The 15,378-nt window shown below is 53.6% G+C and overlaps 1 protein-coding gene and 1 long non-coding RNA gene across 2 annotated transcripts; one reads left to right on the plus strand and one right to left on the minus strand.

The window, feature by feature from the left end:
- Positions 1-3,539: 3,539 nt before the first annotated feature.
- On the plus strand, positions 3,540-5,881 carry GPR84 (G protein-coupled receptor 84). Its single transcript, XM_019419619.2, has 2 exons — positions 3,540-3,960; positions 4,472-5,881. The coding sequence occupies exon 2, from the start codon at positions 4,480-4,482 to the stop codon at positions 5,662-5,664; it is 1,185 nt and encodes a 394-aa protein (XP_019275164.1). The 5' UTR covers positions 3,540-3,960; positions 4,472-4,479; the 3' UTR covers positions 5,665-5,881.
- A 5,659-nt stretch (positions 5,882-11,540) lies between these two features.
- LOC109249248 (uncharacterized) lies at positions 11,541-15,163 on the minus strand. The gene is made up of 2 exons (XR_002072506.2): positions 14,461-15,163; positions 11,541-12,502 (listed from the first exon to the last, which is right to left on the minus strand). It is a non-coding gene; the product is annotated as an uncharacterized LOC109249248 (long non-coding RNA).
- Positions 15,164-15,378: the final 215 nt, after the last annotated feature.

Raw genomic sequence — 15,378 nt, forward strand, 5'->3', positions numbered from 1 at the left:
CAGACCAGAGCCCAGCATCTTCCCAAGGGTCCCCCTGAATTGCATCTCCTTTGCTCACTTCCCCCCTCCGCCCACTTCCAGTTTTTCGGAGGGAAGGTGAAATAAAGATTGTTAAAGAGGAAGGAAAGGGAGGGGCTCCGTCAGTTAAGTGTCCCGCTTGTAGCTCAGGTCTCGATTTCTCCTTTCCTTGGAGCTGGCTTGGGATACTCTCTCTCTCTCTCTCTCTCTCTCTGCCCTTCCCCCACACTCTCTTTCTTTCTCTAAATAAATAAATAAATAAATAGGGGCACCTGGGTGGCTCAGTCAGTTCAGCATCCAACTCTTTTAAAAAAATTTTTAAAGTTTATTTATTTAGAGAACCAGCAGGGATAGGGTGGGGGGCAGTGGGTGCACAGGAGCCATAGCAGGCTCTGTGCTGACAGCAGAGAGCCGGATGTGGGGCTCCAACTCACAAACTGTGAGATCATGACCTGAGCCTAAGTCGACCTGAGTCGAAGTCAGATGCTTAACCTGTTGAGCCACCCAGGCACCCCAAGCACACATCTGACTCTTGATTTCGGCTTAGGTCATGATCTCAGGGTCTGTGAGATAGAGCCCTGCATTGGGCACTGTGCATGGATCCTGCTAGGGAGTCTCTCTCTCCCTCTGCCTCTCCCCTGCTCATTCACTCTCTCTCTCAAAATAAATGGACATTTTTAAAAAATAAATAAGTATGGGGCGCCTGGGTGGCTCAGTCGGTTGGGCGTCCGACTTCGGCTCAGGTCATGATCTCACGGTCCGTGAGTTCGAGCCCCGCATCGGGCTCTGGGCTGACAGCTCAGAGCCTGGAGCCTGTTTCGGATTCTGTGTCTCCCTCTCTCTCTGACCATCCCCTGCTCATGCTCTGTCTCTCTCTGTCTCAAAAATAAATAAATGTTAAAAAAAAATTAAAAAATAAATAAAAAATAAATAAGTAAACAAACTTAAAAATATTAAAAAAAGAGAGAGAGAAGGAAAGGGAAATAGGGGCCTCCTGGGTTTGTCAGCTATGAAGTTGGGGGTGGGAGTTCACTGTGGGTTTAGAAATGGAATCCAACAAGTTTAGGATGGTTAGGTGTTTGTGTTTTGTTTTTTCAGGCCATCTAGCTTAAAAAAAAAAAAAAGCAGAGACTGGAGATCCAGAAGTCCAAGTCCAAGAGGCAAGAGTGGTCCTATAAGAAAGAGGATGGAGAAAAGCAGGGGCTGGATCACACGTGGGGATAGAGATGGAGGCTAGAAGAGACTAGAGTGAGGAGGGCTGAGATACATACCTCTAGCCTGGTTTAAAACTGAATTCATGATTCACCCCGTTCCCTAAGCCTGCTGCTATGCCTATTTATTCCCTATCTTCCTGATGCAAAGCACCACCAGCCACTGGGAAAACTGGGAATCAGCCTAGTCTTCCCTCTTCCTAACCCTTCATCCACTAAAGCACTAAATAAATCCTCTTACCGGGTTAATTTGACTTCTTACTGACCCATGGATCCTGATCATTGTTCTGTATACCCACAGCCACTGCCCTAACCAGGACTGGCTGCAGAGCTCGTGGTCCCAGTGCAAGAGGAAAAAGCAGGACTTCTTGTTCAAAATGGATCTTAAGACAGTGTGGAGTGTTAAGCCAACCCCAGCCCCTTGTAAGTGCAGGGCCCCGTGTGATCACACATGTGGCATGTCTTTGAAGCTAGCCCTGGCCCCAGCTCAGGCTCTGCCTCTCTCCTGTCTGAACTGGTGCCTCTTTACTGGTCTCTCTCACTGCTGGCCTGCACGCTTTCACTCCTTACTCACAGCTTCGTGAGTGCAAACCTCCCTATGGCCTCCAGGATACAACCCCAGCTCCTCACACGATGCACAAGGACTTCCTCCACCCCCGTCCTGCTCACTTGTCCAGGATCTTCTCTGTTGCTCCCTACCTCCCAGTATTTGTTCACCTCTACCTAAACCTCTGCGACTCTATGCATCCTGTTCCCTTTGCCCCGAATGTCCTTCTACTTACCTCCCTCCAAAAAAACTGTTCATTATTCAAAACCCAGGCCAGCTATCTCTCTGTGAACCCTTTCCTGACCTTCTCCTTGGCGATTTCGCTCCTTTAAGTCGCTGCTACCCTTTAGAGTAAGGGTTGGTAAACTTTTTCTTAAGTGGCCAGACAGTAAATATTATAGGTTGTGCAGGCCAAGAGGCAAAACTGAGGGAGGGTATTATGTAGGTACTTATACAACCATTTAAAATGGAACCATTTGAAAGTGGGGGAAAAAAACATTCTTGGCTCATGGCCCCTACAAAAACAGATGGTGGTGGGGCGGGCAGCGTGCCTGGGTAGCTCAAGTCAGTCTTGATTTCGGTTCAGGTCATGATCTCACAGTCCATGGGATTGAGCCCTGTCTGCACTGACAGCAGGGAGCCTGCTTGGGATTCTCTCTCTCCCTCTTTTTCTGCCTCTCCCCATGCTGGCGCTCTCTCTCTCTCTTTCTCTCTCTCTCTCTCTCTCTCTCTCAAAAATAAGTAAATAAACTGGGGAGCCTGGGTGGCCCAGTCAGTTAAGCATCCGGCTTCGGCTCAGGTCATGATCTCACGGCTTGTGAGTTTGAGTCCCACGTCTGGCTCTGTGCTGACAGCTCAGAGCCTGGAGCCTGCTTCACATTCTGTGTCTCCTTCTCTCCCTTCCCCTCCCCCACTTGTTCTCTGTCTCTCAAAGATAAATAAATATAAGAAAATTTTTTTAATAAAATAAAAAAATAAGTAAATAAACAAACATTAAAAAAAAAAACAGATGTGGGGGCGCCAGGCTGGCTTAGTCAGAAGAACATGCCACTCTTGCTCTCAGGGGTCATGAATTCAAGCCCCACACTGGGGATAGAGCTTACTTAAAAAAACAAAAACAGGGGCGCCCAGGTGGCTCAGTCGGTTAAACGTCTGACTTCGGCTCAGGTCATGATCTCACGGTCTGTGAGTCCGAGCCCCGCGTTGGGCTCTGTGCTGACAGTTCAGAGCCTGGAGCCTGTTTCAGATTCTGTGTCTCCCTCTCTCTCTGACCCTCCCCTGTTCATGCTCTGTCTCTCTCTGTCTCAAAAATAAATAAACGTTTAAAAAAAAAAACAAAAACAAAAACAAAACCGATGGCAGCCCAGATTTGGTCCATAAGCCAAAGTTTGCTGACCCCTTAGAGAATCAATTAAGCATTTATATATCTATATATCTGTGTCCCTTGCTAGACTATGTGCAAGCCCATGTGTCACAACTTCTTGTATCCCTAGAGTCTATCTCAGAGTCTTGTGCATAGTAGGCCCTCAGCACGTGTTTGTTGAGTGAACAGATGAATGAATGAACGATTGAACGGCGGCCTGTGCTCCTGTGGGGAATGAAGCCAGAATACTTCTTTTCTCACCTTTTTTCACCTGGCTCCTTTTATCAGATGTGTTAGGGTATCACATGGGACCCCCTGATTTGAACTGTCTCTGAGTCCTGGAGAAAAGAAAGGCAGAAGAAAGGCTCCTTCCTGACAAACGCAAGGCTTCCGGGGCGTCCAGAATTGCTCCTGGAACTTGGTCTTCTCTTTGGCCCCTAGAGAAGTGGCCCAGGCCTTCTGATGACCTGTCTCCCTGTCCAGACAATTCTTGGCCACGAACTTGTAGGTGTCCTGCTATGCAAAGAGGGGAGAGAAACACCTTCGTCTTTAGCAAGGAGCGAAACAGCTTTGATGTAAGTAGCAGGGGATTTTCACCAGAGAAGCCCAGATTGCACTAGCCAAAACAAAATGAGTAGGACTGAAGAGAAGGGAGGAAGTGGCTGAGGTTGAGAAACTGGGGAGTTTCTTATCCGTTCAGTCTCGTTTATTAATAGGAGACACACGACCATGTCCTGGAGCCTGACCGCCCACCAGAAAAGACTACTCAAGTGAGTTGGACTTCTTCCACTGGAGTGAGAATTGAAGGCTGGGAGACTCAGGTGAGTACTTTTGTGGTGGGTGTACTTTTACTCTCTCTGTCTCCTCATCTCCCGGATGATGAAAAAAACAAAACGAAACAACAAGACCTGAGACCTGCGTGTGTGTAGCAGACAAGGGCAGAGGGGACCAGTAGCATCCTGAATAGAGGTAGGGAATTCCTGGGTGGTCTTAGGGGAAAGAGAAAAGATTAAAAAGTCAGAGGGCACTGAGGTTACTGAGAACATCTGGATGGATATTGAAGAGGCCTGGAGTTTGGAGCGGGCGGACACCGAAAGATATTTAGAGAAGAATTTGGGGGAAATCTTTGAGAATGGGAGAGGACTGAGAGAGCCGAAGGAGGGGGGGGTTGGGGATCTCAGGAAAGGTTGGGGATGAAGAGGCCTGGGAATGGCTCAGGAGGCTGGCAAGCTTGTGAAAAAGCTCAGGTGTCCAGGGCCCCAGAGCCGTCCAAGAGACCTAAGTTCAAGGCGAGGTTCTGACTCCTTCTTTCCCTCGCACTCTCCTCTTCAGCCTCCATCATGTGGAACACCTCCGAAGCCAACTTCTCCTGCTACCATGAGTCCGTACTGGGCTATCGTTATGTTGCAGTTAGCTGGGGGGTGGTGGTAGCTGTCACAGGCACCGTGGGCAACATCCTCACCCTGCTGGCCTTGGCCATCCAGCCCAAGCTCCGCACCCGCTTCAACCTGCTCATCGCCAACCTCACAGTGGCCGATCTGTTGTACTGCACCCTTCTCCAGCCCTTCTCTGTGGACACCTACCTCCACCTGCACTGGCGCACCGGCGCCACCTTCTGCAGGGTCTTTGGACTCCTCCTCTTTGCATCCAACTCCGTCTCCATCCTGACCCTCTGCCTTATTGCCCTGGCACGCTACCTCCTCATTGCCCACCCTAAGCTCTTTCCCCGAGTTTTCAGTGCCAAGGGGATGGTGCTGGCACTGGTGAGTACCTGGGTGGTAGGCGTGGCCAGCTTCGCCCCTCTCTGGCGTATCTATATCCTGGTGCCTGTAGTCTGCACCTGCAGCTTTGACCGCATCCGAGGCCGGCCCTACACCACCATCCTCATGGGCATCTACTTTGTGCTGGGGCTCAGCAGCGTCGGCATCTTCTACTGGCTCATCCACCGGCAAGTGAAGCGAGCAGCACAGGCGCTGGATCAGTATAAGCAGTCAAGTATCCACTCCAACCATGTGGCTGGGACAGATGAGGCCACACCTGGTCGTTTCCAGGAGCTGGACAGCGGGCGGGCGTCAGGAAGGCCCAGCGAGGGGATTTCGTCTGAGCCGGTCAGTGCTGCCACCACCCAGACCCTGGAAGGGGACTCATCAGAGGTGGAGGACCATCCCAGCAGGGAGGTAGGTCAGCAGGCGGCAGAGAAAAGCCATCCAGAAGCACCTGCCAAGAGCAGGCCGACCAAAAGAGCCCAAAGAACTCAGGACTCTCCGTCAGAGTTTGGGAAGGTGACCCGGATGTGTTTCGCTGTGTTCCTCTGCTTCGCTCTGAGCTACATCCCCTTCTTGCTGCTCAACATCCTGGATGCCAGGGTCCGCGCTCCTCGGGTTGTCCACATGCTCGCTGCCAACCTCACCTGGCTCAACGGTTGCATCAACCCTGTGCTCTATGCAGCCATGAACCGTCAGTTCCGCCAAGCCTACGGCTCCATCCTAAGACGAGGGCCCCAGAGTTTCCGTAGGCTCCGTTAGAACTGTGTTCCCCAGTCACCAGGATCCAGCACTGTCTCCTCCAGAACAGAGCTAAAGTGGCCAGCTGGTAGGGGAGCAGACGAAAGGAAAGCCTGTGGGCATTTTCACAGACAACTTCCCCCATCCCCAAACCAGGCTTCTCCATCCCTTGATCGATGCTTCAGCTCGAGGCTGCCCAAGATGCATTATTAATTATTAATAAATGAATTCTATCCTTCTAGGGCTCAGATGTGGTCTTTGGGGAATAATAGGCCAGGACCGGTGTGCAGCTGGAAACTAACAGCTGAGGGTTTGGGTAACCTAGGTCACGGCAAGGTTGGGAAGCAGAGGACCTAGGACACAGCCTTCAGCTGAGGGGTTTACGGGCATAAAACATGTGAGTTGGTTTAAGAGGATCCACCTGTCTTTTCATTTAACTTCCCAGAAATGGCTCCTGTCCCTAACTACTACTGCCAGGATCGGCGCCCCTAGTCCCCTAATCCCCGCAAACAGGTTTATTTAGCTCAGAAAAGTTTTGTAATCCAGCTTTTTTTTTTTTTAATGTTTATTTTTGAGACAGAGAGAGACAGAGCACGAACGGGGGAGGGTCAGAGAGAGGGGGACACAGAATCTGAAGCAGCCTCCAGGCTCTGAGCTGTCAGCACGGAGCCCGACGTGGGGCTCGAACTCACATTCCGGGAAATCATGACCTGAGCCGAGGTCGGAAGCTCAACCGACTGAGCCACCCAGCCACCCTGTAATCCAGCTTTGATAGCCACACTCCTGTGAGTCCAACGCCCTGGCCCTTGCCCTAGCCGAAGAGAATGGTCATGGGAGAGGATCCCTGCTCCGTGGACATGAACTGAGTTTAGCTGAGGCAATGGCAGAGAGGGGTTCCGGCTGCCCTAGCAGTGACACCAGTCAGACCTAAATCAACTGAAGTCCTGGCCCCTCACTTCCCCCCGACTTGTTCTTGTCATCCTGGGTTATGAGAGCAGAACAGAGACTCTAGTTAACAGGGCTCAGGGGTCCAGCTGAGGGGAAACCATGTTCCCTTCCTCTAGCACGACCAACATCCTGTCACCCTAGTCAGCACCCGTGTGAACTTAAAAGAAAGCACCTGTGGCCACCAGGTGACGCTGGTTCTCTGTGTTTCCTTGTTGAGGACCGAAGGTGTCAGAGGGACCGGGAGGCCACAGACAGCCTCCCACCCAGCCAGCAAGGGCAAAGACCCAGAGATCTGCACCCCTTTCCCCCCTCCCCCCAAAGCTTAGGCGGGAAAGTAAAGAATTAGACATTTATGATTACTCATGAGATATTTCTTGTCTATTTGGTTGGAAATGGGGGGAGCAGGTGGGCACTGGGCAAGCACTGGAATGTAAGAGTCATGTAGACAGTACCGCTGCTCTGGCTACATGCTGTCCCCTCCCTGCTCCCAAGTCCACGGTTTGGAGGGAACAAAGTGAAGTCCAGAGGGATTCAGACAAGCGCAGAAAGAACCATAGGTCAAGGTGGACAGATCAATGTCCTCACATTCAACCCACTTCCAAGTCCCAGGAATCCTGTGTCCTAACGCAGAACACGTGCTTCTGAGAGTTCTTCTTCCAAAGAACAAAGATCACAACAGCCTCAAAACTGAGTCAAGTTCAGGGTGCTGAGGCAGGGGCCCAGACAGGTGGGGTGAACAGCAGGACCAATAAAGAACATCAGCTTGGGAATGTAGAGACAAGGGTTCTCGCCAAGGCTCTCTGATAATTAGCTCTGTGAAGGTGAGCAGGACCCTGGACCACCGGAACCACAGGCTTTATCGCGGGTGCAAAGTTGGGGGTGGGGCGCAGTCTTACCACGTGCCCCGTGCTGTCCTAAACCCTGTAAATATATTCTTTCATGTAATTCGTACAAATTTTACCATTAAGTATCTATTACAATCTCATTCTCACAAGTGAACAAATCGGAGCACAAATAGTTCAAGCAATTTGTCCAGCTGGGAAGTAGTATGACCATGACTTGAGGGCAGAGAGTCTCGCTTCAGCCCACATGTCTAACCACTACAGGACAGCTGCCTTCCTAAAACTAGAATCAAGTTACCAGATAATTCCTAAAAGTGCTTCCTGCTCCACCCTTCTAAGATTCTGGAAGCTGGCAATTCTCTGAAGGTCTGTAAAAGGGTTCACTTTTCGTATTCCTTGAAGGCAGTTCACAAACGTTGGCAAGTAGAAAGGAGCAGCAACAGAGACTGAAGTTAGACCTAAGGAGGGACTTCCCAATTCTCAGTCGCTGGGAAAAAATGACTCACGGGGCACAGGAGGAAACCCTGGAGTCTGAGACCAGAGAGGCCAGATATTAGCAGGAATACAACCCCCTCCTCTCTCACCCTCGACGCCCTCCCCGCCCCCACCCGCCTCTAGTTTCAACAAACAACTTAGTGAGGAAAAAGAGGCGGAGGAAAAGCAAACAGGTCTCTCAGGCTTTCTCTTGCGGGTGTGCGTGGCGCGTCCGTGTCCACGCACGAGGTCCTTCGTGGGGCGGCGCTCACGCGTGTCTCGGGGAAGTGTGTGCACTTGGGGGCCCTCATGAGTGGGAGTCAGTGTCTGTCTCTCTTGGTCTCTTTATCTCTGTCAGTCCCCCGCGCGAGCCGGATCTCTAATCGCTGACTTCCTGACGCTATCTCTCGCGGCTTCTCTTTGTCTCTCTGCATCTGTCCGTCTCTCCTGTAGGCTGTCTTCGTCTCTGGTACCTCCGTTATCGCCTTTTTTCTCCTCAACTCCTCTCTCCCTCCTCGCTCTCTCCCCGTCGCCCCTCCCCGCTCTCCCCGCGCCCCCTCCCCAGTCCCCCGCCCGGGCAGCGCTCGCTCGCTCGCACGCTCTCTCTCTTTCGCTGTCTCTCACCGGCAGATTTATGGTCAGCCCAGGGCTTCTCATTGGCCAAGCGCTGACAGGACTTGATTTAACGCCTCCTCTCATTGGCTGAGCTTGACAGGCCGATTTACGAGTCACTCCACCATTGGCCAAACAGCCTTGGCCCTGATTTATGGCTCGGTGGCTTCGGGGAAGAGGGGGGCGCAGCTGGGGAGTCAGGATGCCCCTCCCCTCGCCAAAGCTTTGGTCTCCCTCTCCTCTGCTTGCTCCCCTTGCTCTCCTCCCCTCGAGGAACCGAACTCACTGTACCTGTTCCTCGAGCCCCCCCTCCTCTCTGCTCTTTCATCCCCCGGGGAGGAGAATTGGGGTGTGGTGATGGTGGTGGGGGGGATCCCCAGCAGAGGATGGGGTCTGGAGTAGTAAATATAGGCGGGGGGGGGGTGCGAATCTGAGGGGTAGGGGTGGGGTGAGCGTAGAGTAGGGAGAGAAGATTGAGAAGGGAGAGAGAATGAACTGAAGAGTGAAGCGGGAAACTGAGGGGATGAAAGGGGTGACGGGAATAAAAGGAAGGCTGGGGAGAAAGGGGAGACTGAGGGACAGAAAGAAGGGGCTCTGAGGAGAAAAAAGGAAGGGCTGAAAAGAGGGCGCATTTGAAGGGGCAACGGGGCTGAAGCGGGTGGGGGGGGGCGCGGGGGGCGGCAGAGCGGTGGGAGGGGGGGAGATCCGGGAACTGAGAGACTTATTTTCAAACCTCACTATCCAGACTGCTGCATAAGAGACTGAAATTTCCCTTCAGACAATAGCTCTGAAGAGGCAGAGGCTTAGAGGAGCAAAGGTGCAGTAAGAGAGGGGAGAGAGAGGGGCAGGGAAAGAGAACTGAAAAGTAACGGGGAAGAAACTGGAGAGAAGGATGGAGAACTAATAGAGAAGACAGAGCTAAGGTTGGTTTTTATGGGGTGGGGGGTGGGGTGTAGTGAGAGAAGCCGAATCCCCAGAGGAACGACTGAGAGAAGCCTACTCCTCCTCTCTAGAAAGACCCATAGGCGCCTGCAAGGGGGCGGGGGATGGGGGGGGGGTGGAGGGCAAGTCCCACGCCTCCCCCAGGAGACGTTCTACCTCAAGGCTGCGGTGGGCTCCCCTTTCCCTACACCTCACTCCTCCCCCTTGCCCACCTCCCCAGTTAAATTTATGAGTTCAGGGCTGGCCTTCAGGAATTAGGAATATTTATGCTTCTTTGAGAGTGAGGTTTGCAAGGTGATAAATAAGGGGCCATGGGGGGGTGCAGCTGGGGGTTCCTATTTTTAGCGTGGCCACTTTCCCAAGGCCCCCACCCACCAATTCCCTCTCATCCTGAGCCAGAGAAGGGAGCGCCGAGGGAGGTGGGGAATGGGTTTCAGATATCAGGAAGGGGGTCTGGACTGCCCTGGAGAGCCCCTCAGAGGACTGCAGATCTTTGCAGCAGAAAGGATTGAAGGCAGATGGGGGAGGAACTTTCCAAGTGTCCTGGCATTCTTATAGCCCCTGGAGTGCAGTTACAGCATTTCTGCAGAAGATGGAGAGAAGTGGGGAGAAGCCAGTTTCCCCTCTGCCCCCCTAAGCTAAGTTGCTGAGAAATGGAGGAGAGGAGCCAGGAAATTCACAGGCAGGTTTCTCTGGCAATTCACGTCCCTCACAGGGAGAGGAAGATTTGAAATCCCCCCCCTTCTCCCCGACCCCAGACCACAGCCTGGGTCCCTGGGAAAGGAGGCTAGGAATGTGGGGCTCAGGGCATCTCCTAGGAGTCTCAGCCCCCAACCTGTCCACCCCCACTGCTGGCTGAGAATTAAAAACAGCCAGTAGTCCTTGATACTCCCTGCCCTGGGCCTCCAGGAAATGAGGGAGGGAGAGGATCTGTCCTGTGATCCACATACCTTCTCCAGCCCCTTAGCTCCAAGGACCATGTGTTTGTGACCCCCAGCCCAGTCAGAAGGGCTCTGACTCTGGGCTTGGATAAGTAGTGAACAAAGATAGAGGTCAGTAATATGGGGGGTGGGGGAGTATCTAAAGAGAACAGAGAGAGCTGGAGAAGAGGTGCCCCCCCCCCCCACACACACACACAACACTGTGCCCTCCATCCACTGTGGCTTTAGTAAGGATGGCCACCGTGCGTGCACAAAAGCGCACACACTAGACTCTGCTGCGTGGAGCGGGAAAAGGGAGGGAGAGAAGGGTCTAGACTGGCCCTTTAAGAGCCACTTAGGGTCAGAAAGCCTGGGCTACAGAAAGGGGAAGGAGCTGATGTCAGAAGACGGATGGGCAGCAAGATGGGGATTGATGCTAATGGGGGAGTTAAAGCTAAGTACCCAGACACTCAGAGGGCAGAACTGCAGATCTGTCTTCCTTATGCTCACTACCCCCCCCCCCAAACCAAGGCTGTAAATCTGCCTTCTCAATTGGGGGAAGGGGGAGTGAGGAAAAACGAGATGCTCTCTTTTCCCTTTTCCTGTTTTTTTTTTTCCCCTCAACCTGCACCATCCGCCATCCCCCACCCCACTTCTTTTGTCCTCTCCCAATCCATGACCCTTTGCCACTAAAATTTCCAAATGTGTGGCTTTCCACAGGAATTGAGACAGTGATTTCAGCTTGTAGAAGGAAACTGCGAGAAGGTCTCCTTCACCAAATCCCGGGTGGGAATGGGTTGGTGGGATTGTGGTGAGAGGCCAGGAGGCTGGAAACGCCCAGTTTCCTCAGTTTCTCTTCCTCCCAGCCTCTTCTCACTTGGGGATAACTCTGGCGGCCTTCTCCCAGGACAGGAGGGTAAAGAGGCAGGAAGCAGGATATCGGGTGCCAGGAGCTGGAATGGGTGCGAGAGCTTCAGAGTTGGGTTTGTGGAGCCCTCCGACGCACTGAGGTGCTAGACGGTCTCGTGGGCCTCCAAGGGCAGCTAGGGGAGCTGCAGGAGCTGTCCACGGAAAGATACATGGGCTGGTTTCTCGGAAACTCCTGGATCATACCGTTCCCTCTCCTTGCCCACATACCCTGCCTGCTGAGTAGAGACGATTTCTGGCCAATAGTCTCTTTATTGTAAAGGCAGGGTCCAGCTGCTCCTCACGACCTCTCAGGAGGCAGTTGGGGATCTCAGGGAGGAAGGTCTCCTCAGAGGGGTTGGAGCTAATAACCCTCGGGGGGATCCATGTCTTCCCTCGCTTTCAGGTAAGCCTGGATCTCCCATCTTCCAGGACCTGGAAGGACCTTTCTTTCTCTCTACTGGCAATCAGGGCCTGTTCTGGAGAAGTCCTTCTGTATTAGAGGCCTGCATCTCATCGGTTGCAGTTGTACACCTGAACTCCTTTCTAGTCCTGGAACGAACTGCTGCCTGATTGCTTCTGGTTCCCGAATCTTCCTCTGTACACATAAGAGAATGACCCTGAGATGTCAGTCTCCTCCCTTCCCTCTTCCCGGGTTTTCCCTCAGAGGCCTAAAATCACCCCGAGGCCATCCTCTCTCTGTTTCCTAACTCTGCAGGGACAAGGGAGAGAGCAAGGCTGGAGTGAGAAAAGTTGGGGGTTGTGAGCCGAAGCCATCGGAACCCAGGCTCCCAGCCTCCCAGCATCTGGCCAAGCACTCCCTCCCATCCCAGGGAGGTCAGCCACTGCCCTCAGCCCTGTGCTCTGGCTGCCTCTCTGTCCTGATGATAAATCCTGTCTTTGTCTCCCCTCCAACCCGGGGCCCCAGGCAGCTGGGGGGTCAGAGGCTGGGGGAGGGGTCGGGGTGGAGGGGGGAGAGACACAAGAGTGGGAGAAGATGGACAGGAGCAGCTGGTGAGCAGGCACTGGGGGTGGGCGGTGAGGGGTTGGGGCCTCTTGATGCTACGGATCCCGACTGCACATTCCAGCAGGCCAGCATTCTGAGCAAGAAAGCCAGGATTCTTAAGATGCGGAAGGACCTTGGGAATGGCCCCCGGGAAATCAGAAACACCGGGACACGGGGGTTGCTGTGGGGTTCTTCAAGGAAGGAGGCTGCTGAAAGAAATGGGTGAATGAGAACCTGTCCCCACCACCGACCCCTACACAAATGTGCTGTGCACTCAACACACTGAGACAGACAGACAGACACTCGTGTGCACACACACCCAAGATTTATGACCCATCAGCATGAGGGAGCCGGAGCCCAGGAGAGCCAGCCTGCCCCTTGGCTGTCCCCTCCCCAGCTGTCTTCTCTTGCTGTGACTTTCCTATCTCCATCTCTCCATTCTGTTTCTCGGCTCCCAGGCTGGTTGTTCTTTCCTGGTTTCTCCCACTCTCCCAGTTCCTTATGCTGGCTTTCTGCTAACTCTCAGACTCTGCCTCTTTGTCAGTCATTTTTCTCTTTCGTTGTGCTTCTCGATCTTATTCCCGCCTCTCCGATTTCCTTGGACTCTCCATCCATCCTGCCTCTGCTTCTCTTCAGCCCCACTACCTCACTGCCACCCAAGAGCCTCAGAGTAGAGGCTCTGAATGAGTGCCTGCTTTGGTGGGAGGTCTGGGACCATACTGTGTTAGGATATGGGGTGGAAGGGGGGACAGGGAAGCCAGATGACCAAGGAGACAAGCTCAACTAAGGGAGGAAAAGTAAAGATGAGAAGGAAGAGAGAAAAGCTGCAGAAGGGCAAACACTAAAGAGAGGAGGGTAAGGACTAAAGGTTCCCTGTAAGTGTATTTTGGGTCAGTGTGAATAGGAGGAGCTGAGGGGCATCTACTGAGTCATAGTGTGACACAGATCCAGCAGCTAGATCTGGAGACTCAGCCAGAGAAACAAAGATGTGAGGTCCAGCAGGCAGCCACAGTTCTGGGTTCTCTCACCTACCTGAGAAGGTCTCACAGACCTCTTTTCCCCTGCAGACAGTCTTGGAGTGCCGGTTCCCTCCCCACTTACCTCCTCCTCCCCTAACACCTCCCCTCCCCACCAGTGACATCAGCTGTGGCTGCCGCTGCTGTCCTCGTCCCTGCTGATGCACTCTCCCATGGGTGAGAGAGAGGCCAGTCACCTCTGCCCCACCCATTCATTCTCCAGTCCAGGAGCTGGGGCTTAAACATGCCAGCACCCTAGGGTGAGAGGAGGAGAAGGAGGAGGAGGAGGAGTCTGTACCAGGAAGCCATCTGCAGGACATGGGGGATAAAAGAGGGAGGCATGGGCACCAGGGGAAGGGAGAGAAGCTGGAGGGGGGCACTTGAGGAAGAGGGACTGTAGCACTAAATCACCCTGTGGGGGGGCTCCCTCTGCCTGAGCTCAGTGGGGTGGGTAGAGGATAGACATTTGGGGAGGGGGGGGAAGAAGAATGGGGAATCGCCACATCTGGCAGGCAGGTGTCTGGCACTGTTCAGGCTGCAGTCACTTTCCCAGCCAAAGGGGAGGAAGGGGGAGAGGGGAGGAGGGGCTTCCCAGGGTTCCCTGGGGAAGAAGGGAAAGCTTACAAAACAAGAGACCCAGCATCAGAGACCAATGGAGGGAAATGATCAGACCCCTGTCCCCGGTTTCTCTGCTTTAGTCAGTGCTGGAGAAGGGTTTGCTCATAGTCCTGGAAGAAAGCTGCTGGCCAAGGGACTGGGTAGGCCAGGGCAGGCCGGGGCACCAGAGTTCCATTCCTCGTGGGAAACAGAGGAGGCAGGAGAAGTTCAAACGAGGCCAGGCTGGGGAAACAGACTCAGAGCATTTCAAGTTTGAGATACAGCTCCATTCTCCACACCGTCACTGATCAGCAACCCCTCAAGGCTCGCACTGACCTGCCTTCCCCCCCACCCCCCAACCAGGGTCAATGCTGGGTGGTGGTAAGTAGAAAGGTTAGGATGGGAAGGCCGGACACTGCTTCCTCCCCGTCTCAGACAGGCAACACCAAAGATCCCTAGCCCTCATCCAGCCCCCCTCCGCCCGCTGCCCCATACCCCAACTTTCAATCCAGGACTACAGAGGTGATAACCCAAGCATTTTCTTTTTTTTCTACCTGCTGAGGGGGGATTCTGGGCACAGGTGCCCCACAGCTGACGAGCTTAACTGCCAGGTTCTCATACAGCAGGCAAGACTGGACAACTCGGTTTCATGTCTTGATGCTGGAGAGGCTCTTCCCACTCCCATCACCTTCCTTCCCTCCTTTCCCGAGGTCCTAATGTGGTCTCTCTGGCTTACTCCTGGGATTGAAGGCCCATCTTACGAGCTGTAGAGGTGACTGAGGAGACCCTTCAAAACTGCAGTGCGGAGGAGGGCTCCCCACGCTCCCCCCTCCTTAAAATCCTGCGGAGGAAGGGGGAAAGAAAACCAAAGCATTCTCCTGTCGCCGCGGCAACCATAAAACCCCCAGCTAAATCCATCTTGTGAGCTCACCGCCCCATTAAGATGCAGGGCCAGGCTCTGAGCCAGCCCAGCCACATTCATTTGTGCGAATAAAGGTGGAGGAGGGGGAGGGGAGCAGGCTCTGGAGGGACGGGGAAATGGCGAGAAGAGGTTATTTACACCACCGTCCTGACCTTCTGGAGCAGCGCTGGCTCCGATAAATAACCCGCTCAGCGCCATTTCAGAGCAGGAGTGGGAGGTGCAGGAAGGGAGCAGGGGCTGAGGAGAGCCCCCACGCAGGTGCGCGTCTCCGGGTTACTAATGGCTGAGGCGGGAGCCGGCAGCTGGCTTTGGGGGTGGGGGGGGGGAGCGCTCGGTTCCCCAGGACTCCCACTGAGAAAATACCACCCCCACCCCACCCCTGGCGCCAATTTCCAGGCGAGGGGACGGAGGGATGCCAAGGAGGCAAACAGCCCCGTAAATTAGGGGTGGGGGTGGGGGGAGGTGGAATGCTGGGGAGTCTCTGAGGTAGGAGGGAAGAAATATTATAAGATGGGGAGTGATGGGGGGGGGGGGCTAGAGGAATAGAAGC

This window comes from Panthera pardus, unplaced genomic scaffold, assembly GCF_024362965.1.
Source record: "Panthera pardus isolate Hobbes unplaced genomic scaffold, ASM2436296v1 HiC_scaffold_6, whole genome shotgun sequence".
Taxonomy (NCBI): domain Eukaryota; kingdom Metazoa; phylum Chordata; class Mammalia; order Carnivora; family Felidae; genus Panthera; species Panthera pardus.